This window comes from Anolis sagrei, chromosome 4 (assembly GCF_037176765.1).
Source record: "Anolis sagrei isolate rAnoSag1 chromosome 4, rAnoSag1.mat, whole genome shotgun sequence".
NCBI classification, from domain to species: domain Eukaryota; kingdom Metazoa; phylum Chordata; class Lepidosauria; order Squamata; family Dactyloidae; genus Anolis; species Anolis sagrei.
In genome coordinates, this window is record NC_090024.1 from 74,054,584 (window position 1) to 74,068,096 (window position 13,513).

At 38.5% G+C, this 13,513-nt stretch overlaps 1 protein-coding gene across 4 annotated transcripts in view; it reads right to left on the reverse strand.

The window, feature by feature from the left end:
• Positions 1-882: 882 nt before the first annotated feature.
• ZNF516 (zinc finger protein 516) overlaps positions 883-13,513 on the reverse strand; it is a 140,621-nt gene continuing 127,990 nt past the window's right edge. For 3 of the 4 annotated variants that reach the window (XM_060774967.2, XM_060774968.2, XM_060774966.2), the window contains exon 5: positions 883-4,253. In XM_060774967.2, coding sequence (XP_060630950.2) covers positions 4,033-4,253 — 221 coding nt within the window. In that variant the 3' untranslated portion in view covers positions 883-4,032. The remainder of the gene's footprint in view (positions 4,254-13,513) is intronic. The other variant, XM_060774969.2, reaches the window with a different exon arrangement.

Genomic DNA, 13,513 nt, shown 5'->3' on the forward strand with positions numbered 1-13,513 from the left:
TAAAACTATGGCCCCCAGGACTGCATAGCATGGAGACATGACACAATAATAATAATAATAATAACAATAATAATAATATTCTCCCGGCTTTCCCATGCAACACAAGGCACAGGAATATCACGGAAGGAAAGGAAAGGACCCAGAAAGGGTATTTTTAAAACAGAAATTGTAAAACTGGGTGAGCAAAAGGTAATGCTTTCCCTAACAAGGGTAGTTTTGGCTCTTCCCACAATTTCTCCTTCCACAATTTGGCGAAACATTTCATTTTAAACCTGGGAGCAACAAATTCCATCACATTACAGAAATTGCCAATCATCCGGATCATTTTTAAAAAATCCACTTCCCTTCCAGCTCTTGAAACATTTTCAAAGAATGCTGGTCCCCACTCTTAATATACACAAAGAATGCTCTATCCTACACTTGAAGCCGAACTAATGTGATGAGGAGAATGGCTTCCTGGATTTTACGTGTAGCATTCAGTGGAATTTAGTAAATGTGATGAAGTGGTACGTTGTTCTAAAATTTTGGAGCCTCATTTCTTTTGCTCACAAACCTCCCTCCTTCATGAAAGGTACCTTAAATTATTTTAAAATTTAAATCTAAACTTTCAAATGGGTCTTTATTATTTTTTCCCACACAAGATTTTTGTTATTATTTTGCAGTAGAAATAATATTTGGAATATAAATATCAACCTCAACTGATTCGTTTTGAAAAATATCATTATTTCAAAATCTTGTAAGGGGTCACTTTACCATATTTGAGTATGAGAGGAAAGGGAACTGCTGTGCATAGGTACTTACTTTTTTACAGGAAGGTAAAAAGTGCAAGCGAAACAAAAAGAGGAATTGAGAAAGGGGATGGCTGATACACCATCTGCAGTGTTCATAATCAAACCTTTTATTGTCTAAGGTACATTAGACGGCAACACTGTAGAAAACCTGTTAAGGAAAAGAAACAGATCGATAGAGGTAGTAGAAAGCCTTGGTAACAGTCAGAAGATGGCTTACAAAGTGTGTCATGCTACAAAATTATCAAGTTTCCTTTTTTCCCTTTTTTAAAAAAAGGCTATTTGAAACGCAAAGAACTAAATAAATAAGAAACACAAATCATACTAAGCACTAGGGTCTAACTGAATTAACAAATCGATACAATATGGATGATAAAGGAGGAAATTACAAACCCTGGGATTCACACGTGGAAATGGCTGGTCTTTAATGAAGGATTCCCCCCTCCCTCCCTGTTTCTTGTTTAATTAAGTGAAAATCTCATTTCTGTGCTATACACAGCATATAATTATTTAAACTGATTTCCCCTGCTGTTGTTCTTCATGTAGCTAAATTATGATTGTAAACTTTGCTGATTAGTACCCTGGTAATGGCAGTGACAGCACTTTCTTCTCTCAGTGTCTGACAGTCCTCAAGTAAACAGTCTCCAGCACGAGCGTTTCACTTCTAAATATTAACTACGATCCTTCCCTATCAGCTTGCAAAAAATAAAATAAAAATGATAAAATAAAATAGAAAACCCAACACCCTCTGAAAACACAATTTAAAAAACACATGTGTGGACACACCAACCCACAAAACATAATGATAACTGCAGATGACAATTGGTATAACTTTTGGGGCAGAACAGAACACAAATCCAGCACAGAGGCTAGCTTTGTGAATGTCTGGCTCCTCACCTGTTTTAATTCAAACAAGAAAAAGTAAGTGTTTGATATAGGAATAAAAGGAGTACTTGAGTGTGAATCCCAAAATTAACTATTGTTCTTTTAGATGACGAGATGATAGGGGTAAGGACGAGGATGGAACGGCATATGGAGGACAGAAAGGAGGAGGAATGTGTCTCTGCGAATTTCCGCACGATAACTTCAAAAGAGAGCTGATTACAATCACTTAAGATAGGCATTTGCACAGACATTCTTATCTACACCAGGATTACAGCTGGCATACAGCTGGTGCAGGAGTTACAAGGAACAAAAGCAAAATCCCAAACCAGCACATTACATGTTAATGTTACAACGGCATTATTGTCCACAACTGCAAAGCAAATAATTTGCAACAAGTAGAACCCCAAATCAAATGGAGGCAGAAACAAAAATTAGAATGGTAGAACGACATATTAAATATCTTTGTGTAAGAAGCTTGTGTACTACAAAAAAGAGCACTATCCCATTACGGTAGAAAGTAAATGGCTGCTCTCAATCAGTATTAAAAGACTAGCGCCAGTTCTGTACATGTAAAATTATTGCTTTTTTTGGAAAAATATAATTAGCATGCTAGTTGTTTTAAAAAAATCCTTTGTCTGCCTTTATAAAAATGTTACATTTTTTAAAAAACCCAGTAAAGCTCCTTTTTTTTTGCAAAAAATTCACAGAATATTTTTTTCCAAGGCAGCCATTTCTTTTATGATGATGCATAAAATTATATGTGCAAAATCTGAAACTCTGAATTATTACCATCATACCGTGTCATAGCAATAAAAGAAAAGGAAGTATTTATATCTGTAGAATACATTTTTTTAATAAACTGCAGAGACTATATGCTTAACAAACTGCCATTCTCACCCTTACTTTGAAAACTTGCATTTAAAAGAGTTTCTGAAGAAGAGGTATATAAAGCTTCTTTTCTCTCCTGATCACCCCGTGATTACCAAGTACAAAACATTATACATTAGTTCAGGCATGGGTAAACTTTGGCCCTCTGTGTGTTTTGGACTTCAACTCCCATAATTCTTAACAACCTACTGGCTGTTAGGAATTGTGGGAGCTGAAGTCCAAAACACTCAGGAGTTGAAGTCCAAAACATTCCTACTGGCTGTTAGTAATTGTGGAAGTTGAAGTCCAAAACATTCCTACCGGCTGTTAGGAATTGTGGGAGTTGAAGTCCAAAACACCAGGAGGGCCAAAGTTTGCCCATGCCTGAATTAGATGAACACTGACCTGCCACCAATAAGGTACTCCCCTCAAATATGTCACCAGATCCCAAAAAGGATAACTAGCATGCTCCACAAAAATATAGGTACACGCTGTCCCATAGAACAATCCAGGTCTGTCTGAACTCTTTTGAATTTAAAAACATCTATTCAAAGCATATAAATCAGAAGCTTTAAACAGCTTGATCTCGTATTTTTGCGGGGGGGGGGGGGTTATGCTTCCTCCTTTTACATTTCTTTTTAAAAAGCACGAACATGTCCGTTGTGATCAGGTCACAGAAAGTAGCAGTTAAAGAAAGAAAAGGCGTAATAAACAAACAAACAGGCCCTGAGAGTAAAACAAAAACCCAGAAAAGCCCCATAGAAGTCTGGGCTGTGAGGACTTCATTTATTTTAATTTTTTGTCTTCTTCTTAGTGTTTGACTAGCTGCTTCCTTTCTTTCTAAAGTGAGACAAGAAGCATTTCTTAAAGAAGTGTTTTGATTTCCATATTCACATACTATTAATGGTGTGCAGTCAAGGGTAAGCCCGCTGGAAATGCGAGCGGTCCCCAAACTATCATGAAACAACCTCACTGCAGAATGATGGCTTCTCTCTTTAGTCCCTTCTGTCCTTCATCAAGCTTGGCTTTCGCGGTGCTGAATGACTCTTCCATTTTGCAATCTTCCTTTCTTTTTTAAATTTTTTAAAAAGGGAGTTGTAGGGGTTTTTTTTCTCAGCATGACAGCCAATGGCAGTTTCATTAATCACGCCTTCCCACATTCCCAAATCCACTGTTTGTTTCCCTCCTCCGAAATAAAAATAAAACATATCAAACAACCACAAGGGAGGATTTTTGTTGCAGTGCTGCCCTCCAAATTATATAAAGTTTAATTTTTTTCCAGTGTCTAAAAAAGTTATCTTGATTAATATAGATGCTTTGTGCCGCCACAAAGCTTGCCAACTCCACTGTTTATTATAAAGGAAATAAGAAACCGCGGGGACTGATTAGTACGTCAATTTGTATATATCTTATGTAGCGTCTTCATTTATTTTAAAATGATTAACAGCGTAGAGGCATCACTCTTCTAGCAAAACACAGAGCGCAGGCATCACTATAACACAGTTGCTCCAGGGAATGGATGGACTGCAAGGAAGTTTTCCAGCTGTTCATTCATGGGGGCATTTGAATAATTACTCAGCGGCTGCTGGAACCGTCGGTCAGGGTACTGGCTGTTGTCAAAGGGCACCCGGTGTACACACTGGACATGTGTTTTTAGGTTCCCTTTCTGAGAGGCACTGTATGGACAATATCTGCATTGGAATGGTCTTTCACCTATATGGGGAAAAGAAATGACAGCATGAAGTGGGAAGAGAAAGCATTATATTCTACTTATTTCCTAGTAATGGCCTGTACTTCTGCTTCCATTTCTAGGCTACAGCAGTATAGCCATCATACATTTTTACTGGCCCTTGCTACCTTTTTTATTAGCATTATGCACATTAGTACTGACCTAATACATCACAAAGAGTTATTTTTAATCATCTCCAAGGAGAGCACAGCATGTCAGGTTCCTATAAACTCTATGACATACTAGAATAGCAAATAATAGTGACTGAAGGAGCATTTAAGAAAAGGTTAAGAATAGCTAGAAGTAGTAGAAAAGACTAGAGGGAAAGTGGGAATGCAAGATTTTTATAGTAACAGAGGGGATTTATAACAGAGTGATAAGATATTGGTGTCAGGACTGAATTAAGGTTCATGGAAGTGCTATGTTTACCCATATTTAGGGCCCCCAAATGTATTACACCTTATTTCATCATTTGCTTGCAGTCGGAAATATGGGGGGAAAGCAGTAACCCAGGTATAAAGGCATACAACCTCTCCTAGCCTAAGTCTACATTTTTATATAGCATTACATATTTACGTCTTCATTCATGCATTCCAATTTCCCTTTTTTGCTTAACATATCATCACTACTCATGGGACTGGAGAAGAGAGGCTATTCAGGGCAATATGTTTGTGAGGGGAGCAATGGTGGTTTGCTTTGTAGACTAAAACAAGGATTCCAGTTTTGGTTAAGGGTTCAATGCAATGGCATTATTCAGCTTTTTAAACAAGAGCTAATGCCACATTTTTTATTGCTGTTGTTCCAACACAGGGGGTAGATAGCAGCTGCCCTATTTTCAGTTTTACCTCTTTGCATTCTGCGGACTTCAACCAGCAATTTAGTAAAATTGCTACCAGAGACCATTTTGAGGTACATGGTCAGGACAAAATAGCAACTAAACCATGCCCCCAGAGACCACTGGTGTAATTCTCTACGTTGGGCATAATTTCTTTCCTCAGTGATGGTGGTTGAGGATTTTGGGCAGTTCTGGAGGCCATATAAAAAGGCCTCTCATTCTGCATGCAGCCTGTAAACTGTGCCTAACTTCATTCTTCATAAAAGCAAATCAAATAAAATAAGAATGTAGGGGCAGGAAGAAACAAATACTGTTTTAACAATCTAGAACACACACATTCTGTTCAATTATCTGTTTTAATGACATGTTATCCTGTTAAGAGAACAACCCTGTTCTTATATATGAGACACTGTGTGGGAGGTTGCTTGAAGTACAATTATGCAGAATCTGATCTGTGCATGATTCCTGATATTTTTAACCACAAAGCCATACAAAGAACCTTTTTTTTAAAAAGCCACACAGGTTTCATTTGCATGCACTTGGAACCACTGAGCAAGTTTTATCACATGGAGCAACTATGTAATACTAGCCATCCAGTTTCTGGTTGAATGTCTCTTCTTGAATTTGATGGATTGATTGTTGTCTGTACCTACCAGACCTTCCCCTTAAAAAGAAAGAAAAATCTCCAGTATAACTTAATTGAGGGGTGACCATTTCTGTATCACCCCCTCAAAGGCACAGAGTTGCATAAAAAGACTAATTTACATTATGTAAATTCAGATATACTAATATTATAGCTTAAACAGAAATACATCTCAACACAGTGGGGAACTCTGTGACCAATTGACTTCTGTGATTGCTCATTCATTATAGTGTCCAAGAACGAAATGCTAAGGAACAACCTTAAGTCCAGTCATCTCCAAGGCTTTTAAGGCTCATTTTTGTTGGAAACCACTCCACACACTATGCCAGTCTAACGATACTGGCATAGGCCAGGGCAGTAGGTGTACCAGTCATGAAAAAAAAAAGCAGCATTGCATCAGTAAGCTGCTCAGTACCGGAAGATGTTGTTTGTTTTCCCCCATAACCATGATGCAACTTGGGAAGAAGTTAAATGAGTGCTTTAGTGGATTAATAAGACTCTGATCTTTATTTTCCAAATGTGGTGGATGCCTTCAAAGATATGTAAAAGACAATCCTTTGTCATGTAGAAGTCATGGCCACCCTATCATTAGTTCCCATGTCAATATACAGCAGGGGTTCTTAACCTGTGAGCTGCGGACCACCAGTGGGCCACGAGGACGAAAATCTGGTCCACAATCCTCCTTCCTCTTTATTTATTTATTTTTATTTCCGCCCCTTTCGTGCCGCCTGCCATTCCTTCCCTGCCGCTGACCATGGCATATGTTTTGTATCAGAAACTAATGTTGATATGTTCTATCCAATGCAATTTTCTGAAGCAGAACCCCAAATCAAATCTAAAGTTGATCAAAAACTGATTCATAACCCTTTTGATACTAATGTTGGAGAGTGGTCCCTGGTCAAAGAGGTCCCTGGTCAAAAATAGGTTGAGGACCACTGATATACAGCTTTGATCTTTTCTTGTAATAAAGTTATATGGATTGATATGATAATATCAGACACAAAATCATCATCATCATCATCATCATCATCATCCTGCCATCATCACTACCACCACCACCATCAAGCAAGTGTTTTTATTACAATTGAGAACTTTTGATGGTCAAGCCATCGTTGGCTTGAAAGCTGTAAAGAGAGATAAAGCATACTTCTCATAAAAGCATGTCACACTGAAAAGGTTTTTACCACAGTGGGAAAACAGCAGGGCTATTCTACACCCCCAGTGAACCTCAAAAGAAAGCCACAAATAAACGGGAGCCTACAGCTCCCAGGCAATGGCATTCTGAGCAGCCCTGTCTGAACAATGTGGCTTGCAATCCTGATGGCTAAAGCTACATGGCAAGATGCATCTTACATTCATACATTAACCTTAAGCCAAAGCCTCTATGAAGGGAAACAGACCATTTTCAATTAACACAACATCAGATGCAACATCCATGTGAAAATATTCCCAGTAAATTTCAATCTCTGCCTTTGGCAGTCCTGGAAAGAAGTAAAGAAAAGCCAGTGTTGCTTGACATAATGTATTAACTATCTTTCCTTTGTTAATAGATTTAGAAAAATCCTAATTAAGGCTGGCCCAAGATTCATGACATTTACCAGTCAAAGTCTGCAGTGAGTGGAGAAGATTTGCAACAAAATTAAAGGGGGAACAGGGGGGAAGCTGCTATACAGACTGCAGTATATTTGAAATGTAGGAAACGGTAACTGAGTGAGAGATGTGATAAAACTTCTTTAGTTGGATGCCAGATTTCTTGCAGTAAACGAAGAAAGATGTCTTATATTTTTGCATGGCTACCTCATGCCTAACAGACAGACACACAATTCCAAGAGGAGATGTTCATCATTAATTTTTTTAAATCACCCCGTTAACACATGCACACATTCACACACACTTTAGTTCCACTGGGGAATGTGGTGAAATCTCTTTGTAGTGGGAGGGGAAATGAACAGCTCATTCCAGTATCTCTGGGTAAGAATTGTTAGAAGAACAAAGAGAGAAGGAGATGGAATAAGGGACCTTGGCCTGGGGATGTAATTAGGGTATTTATGTGGGACAGCAACCACAATCAGTGATTTCTTGGGAAGGGGTGCCCTCCAGGTCCAGTTGTAATACACCCACAAAGGAGAATCACACGTAGCAGGAAACATGAAAGGGGTTATGACTATCCCATAACATAAGACTAAAGAGAAGGCCAGGGGCTGAGACAGTACATGGGAGGGGGTGAGAAATTTTCTTTAAGCCGACCAAGTTAGTAGAATTCTCTCTAGGTGCAACACTGGAGGAGAAGGCCATAGCTAAGAGCAAAACGTTCCCACAGCGTGGTTACTGTGATAGGAACAGGGGGCCCTGTGCTAAATTAGAATATGCAATTTCCTTTTGCAAATGTCTCCATTATCATAAGAGAAAGCGTTAAAGGAAGACGGGCACAGAAAAAGTTTGAAAAGAAAGTCTGAGGAAGAGTTTCCCTGTTATGTGGAAGAAGAGATGAACTGCAGCCATTATAGGTTGTGGCTAAGGAGATACTAAAGCTCCACTAAGATATAAAGATGCCAGGTAACCGAGGCTATTTTAACTGGCTTCAAACCAAACGACTTCAAATCAATTATTTGATTGCAGGCTAATAAAAACTGCCTGCACACACTGCAAGTAAGAATAAAAACACCTCGTTTTCATCAAGCCAAATGGGGTATTTGTTTGATTAACGCATTTCAGCAATCAGAATATGGAAAGGTACTACTGCGATTCAATCTATCAAAATCTAGCTCATCACAGATCTTAGAAAGCTTGCTTTTGACTTCCTTCTAAAGTTCCAGCTATGTCTGTAGGTTATTAAAAAGTGGGTTGAATTGACTTGGGATATCATTTTGGGGCTGTTTTTTTTTAAAAAGAACTTTCATGAAGTAAATATGGTGTCACAATGCTATCAGAGATGTTCCAAATGTAGGCAGAGCAAGAATACATATGCCAGTCTGAAAGGTTAATCTAAGATTGTGTTAAGTTGTTACACTGCACAACCCAAGAATTATTAGCACAGCTGGGAAATCACCACCAGCAGCAATAAGATCTACCAACCAAAAGGTTGCCAGTTCAAAGCCCGGGTCGGGGTGAGCACCAGATTGTCAGCCCAGCTCACTGTTCAACAAAACAGTTCAGAAACAGCTTAGAGCTGTAAGTAGAGAAATCAGAGGGAGGTATTTTACAACATCATGAAAGAAAGACTAGAAAATGCCAGCGACCAAAAAGGACGGAGGAAGTCCTGATGATTCTTTGTCATAGAGGATGGAGCGACAGCACCCCGTGGCTGGATTTGAGCACAACCTGCAAAGGCTCCGAAAAGATGGACGTCAACACAACATACCTCCTTTCTGTCTGTTCTGTCCTGTCTGTTCAAATGGCATTGAATGTTTGCCACGTATGTGTACTGTGATCCGCCCCAGGTCCCCTTGCGGAGATAGGGTGGAATATAAATAAAGTGTTTTTGTTGGTGTTGTTATTATGACACAACTGCACAATTGAATCTTTGGGAGGAAGGGATAAAGAACCAACCAAAACCAAAAGATGGCTTGAGTCCACACTGCTTTATTAGCCCACTTAGCTCTGGTTGCTAGCATATAAAGGCAACTTAACGATTGACAGCCTTCAATCAGGTGAAAAATAAAACCTGATGGTTTGTTATGAACAACTATGGAACACAGGATCAGGAAGCCCGGAATCTTAAAAAAAATGGTTATGTGAAGAATAGGACACCTTTTCTTACTTCAGACAATTTTCTGGTACCAAAACATTTTCTCTCAATATAGACATTTGATCAAGATTTATAGGTGCCATGCCTAATGTAATAAAACATGTGGATGGGCTGATGTGCTCAAATTCAGCTAAAAGTTAAAAGTTTCTGGAATGTGTTGTGTCGTATCTGTGAATTGAAAGACAGAAATCTAGCACTCCTGTTCAACATATGCCTATTTTTTCTTAATGTTTTTCATAAAATCGTAGAGTTGGAAGAGACCTTATGGACCATCCTTGAGCCATCCAGTCCAACTCCCTGCCAAGAAGCAGGAAAATCACATTCAAAACACCCCCAATAGATGGCCATCCAATCTCTGCTTAAAAGCCTCCAAAGAAGAAGCCTCCACCACAGAGAGTTCCACTGCTAAACAGCTCTCACAGTTAGGAAGTTCTTCCAAATGTTCAGGTGGAATCTCCTTCCCTGTAGTTTGAAGCCATTATGCCGAGTTCTGCTCTCCAGGGCAGCAGGAAACAAGCTTACTCCCTCCTCTCTATGACTTCCCTTCACATATTTATACATGGCCATTATGTTTCTTCTCAGCCTTTTCTTCTGCAGGCTAAACATGCCCAGCTCTTTAAGCTGGTCCTCATAGGGCTTGTTCTCCAGACCCTTGATCATTTTAGTCGCCTTCCTATGGACAATTTTGTGCAATAATGTTTATTTTGTACAATAAAGTTTATACCTACAGGGTGAGCTAGCATGACTTCCTTTTTTAAAATGTGCGCCATTCAGTCGGTTGAAGACGTAGCGGAGCACTAGTGGTCTCGTTCGAGAGGCGAGAGTATAAAGTTTTGTCCTGACACAGTTCAGTCACCATCATGCGTTGGAACAGTGAGGAGTGTGCTTTTGCTGTTGAGGCCTACTTTCTGAGCAGATTTGGAGTGGCCGGCCCGCTCTCCAGATTTGGCCCCTTGTGATTTTTTTCTATGGGTTTTTTTTTGAAATCCCATGTTTATGTGAACCGTCCAAGGACCCAACAAGATTTGAAGACCAACTTCCAGGAAGAAATTGCCAACATAACGCCTGCTATGCTGGCAAGAGTCATGACAAACGCCAGAAATCGGTTTACTCAGTGTATGGAGAATGGGGGACATCACCTACCTAATTTGATCTTCAAAACGATGTAAAACAAAACTTTAGGTATGCGCCTACATTATAAAAAAAAATTCTCATTGATACAATGCGTTTTATTAAGTTTTGAAAAAAGGAAGTTATGCTGCCTCACCCTAAAGGCGACCAATTAGACTGCCATTTATTTATTCATTATTTATTATTATTTTTATTAATTGAATCCTTGAATTTTCTATAATCGTTTAAAAATAACATTTGCAATACTCAAAAGTAAACAATTAATAATGGGATTTTAAAATTCAAAGAAAGTATGCATGATATTGCACCATGTGTCAGTGCAATGTCATAAACATGGCTGTTAGTTGAAGATATTGAAGTTGGTAGTTTCATTACATTTTCAATTGGAATTTGATTCTTTTCTATGTTATCATTGGCACTTAACATGGGGAGGAAAAATGTCAAAATATAAGATCATGTTGTAGTAGTATTTGCTGCACTTCCTCTTTGATCACATATCTTCTGTTTGTTTGCAAACACGCGGACGTTTGGATGTATTATAAAATGTATTCATCTCTAGTGTCAGCCTTTAAGAAAACCCTCTCTATTCAATAATAGTTAAGTCATCTAATTTTTTTTTTACAGTGAACGCTTTTAAAAATTATATTTCAAACTTTTCATTTCTGAAAAGGATTTTCAAAAGGATTCTTGAGAACTGTGCTAGTTCTCTTTCAATATACAGTGTATGTAATCAAGGGTGTATGTGTACACACATCCACACACACACATCCGTGACATTTTCTTTTGAATTTCATGGTATGTTGCAATCATATCTTGCCCAAATCTTTATAGCTTTTCCAAACTGTTTTCACCAGCTGACCAATTCCATTAAAAATAAATGAATACCTATTCCAAAGTCAGGCTTAAAATCCTGTTCAGTCATAATAAAAAAGCATTGCCAACATAGATCTGTGAACGATTAGTTTGCATCTACTCCAAGAGGTTGGCCCATACAGATGCTGGGCTTTGAGGGCTTCTTGGCGCCAAAAACCTCTGGGAAGGGAGTGTCGTGGCACAGTCAATTTCCCAGTTTTCACCCTCCAACCACAGTGCCTTGGCTCAAATCACCCCTCATAGGCAGGCACTGAAGAAATATGTAGCTCTATTTGAAGATAGCTTCTGAAACAAGTTGTGTACTGAAAGCTCATATCTTCCTCTGACAGCAATGTTTTTATGAGGAGGCAGCAAGTGATGGAGTCATCTCTTGCCATTTGCCATTGTTCTGCTTGGACATAGTGATTTTGGATAAGTCCTTATATAAAGGGCAAAATTGTCAAACCACTTGTGCTATGGTATGTTGCAGCAGAATGAATGAATGAATTTTATTATTACAGCCACAGATCAGGAATGTAAAACTTAAAAATATTTAAAATATAGGTTTTTTTTTAAAAAAAAAAACAGTTAACATTAAGACCAGCAATTCGAAACATTAAAAGCAGAAAGTCCATGTTATGGAATTGACCTATGCAGTTTCATATATGATGCTTATAAAATCTGTGGGTATGGATAATGAAATGAGTAAGTTAAAATGTTATCCATCGAAATCATCCACAATCTGCCTCATTTTTACAGCTGCTGCTTCTCAGTTCTTTAGATCAAGTGTAGTACCCGTTGCAGAAGCAGTTTTATACCATCAGATCATGGCATAATGTTTTAATGTATTTAATCAAATGTTTTGTTTATTGCATAATGTTGTTGTAATGTATTTTGTATGTTGTCGGCACTGTTTTGCTGCCATTGTAAGCCACCCCGAGTTCCCCTTTGGCGATTGAGAAGGACGGGGTAGAAATGTTGGAAATAAATAAATAACCCCTGGTGGCACAATGGGTTAAACTCTTGTGTCAGCAGGACTGAAGACCAACAGGTCGGAGGTTCGAAACCGATGAGAGTGCAGATGAGCTCCCTCTGTCAGTTCCAGCTCCCCATGTGGTGACATGAGAGAAGCTTCCCACAAGGATGGCAAAACATCAAAACATCCGGCCATCTCCTGGGCAACATCCTTGTAGACAGCCAATTCTCTCACACCAGAAGCAACTTGCAGTTTCTCAAGTCGCTCCTGACAAGGGGAAAAAAGGCATATGTTGATATTTTGGATATCGGAAGTCCATTCATATGAGAGGAGTATGCATTTCTTTTTACATATCTTCACACTTATATGACTGCTCCCTTCCAACAAAATGTTGGGGAGGAAACTGTGTAAAGATCCAAGTGCCTAGATTGGAAAGATCTAACTGAATTTAGATATTAATGATTTATTTATTAAACCTGTATCTGCTTTACTTACATTTTTAAAAATATTCAAAGTAACTTGCAACATTTCTTTTAAAAATGGTAAACAAAAGGTCAGAGATACCAAGTTTAGAAAAATATTTTCCAAGGAATCAATGATTTAAGCTCAGCAAGCCAAAAATGTGTGGGTTTTTAAAAAAATAGTAGTCTTTGAAAGGTAGAATTATTATTATTATTATTATTATTATTATTATTATTATTATTATTATTATCCAGACATTTATATCTTGTCCTCACTCCCCCCCCCCCCCCCCCCCCCGTAGGGGGGCCAGCTCAAGGCGGCTCACAACTGGCAACCATTAGATGCTAAACAAACAGTAGTAATGCAATCACAATTAAAACATTAGTTAAAAACAGCAAATTATAAACATCCATTCAAAAACTAAACAAATCCAAATCCAAATCCAAATCCTGAGTCATAATCTGAGGTCTGTCCATTGTCAGTTACATAAATTGTTTGCATTATTATCACTGCTGCTTGAATGCTTGGTCCCACAATCATGATTTAAGCTTTTTCCTAAAGGATAGGAGAGAGGGGGCCAACCTGATTTCATTAGGG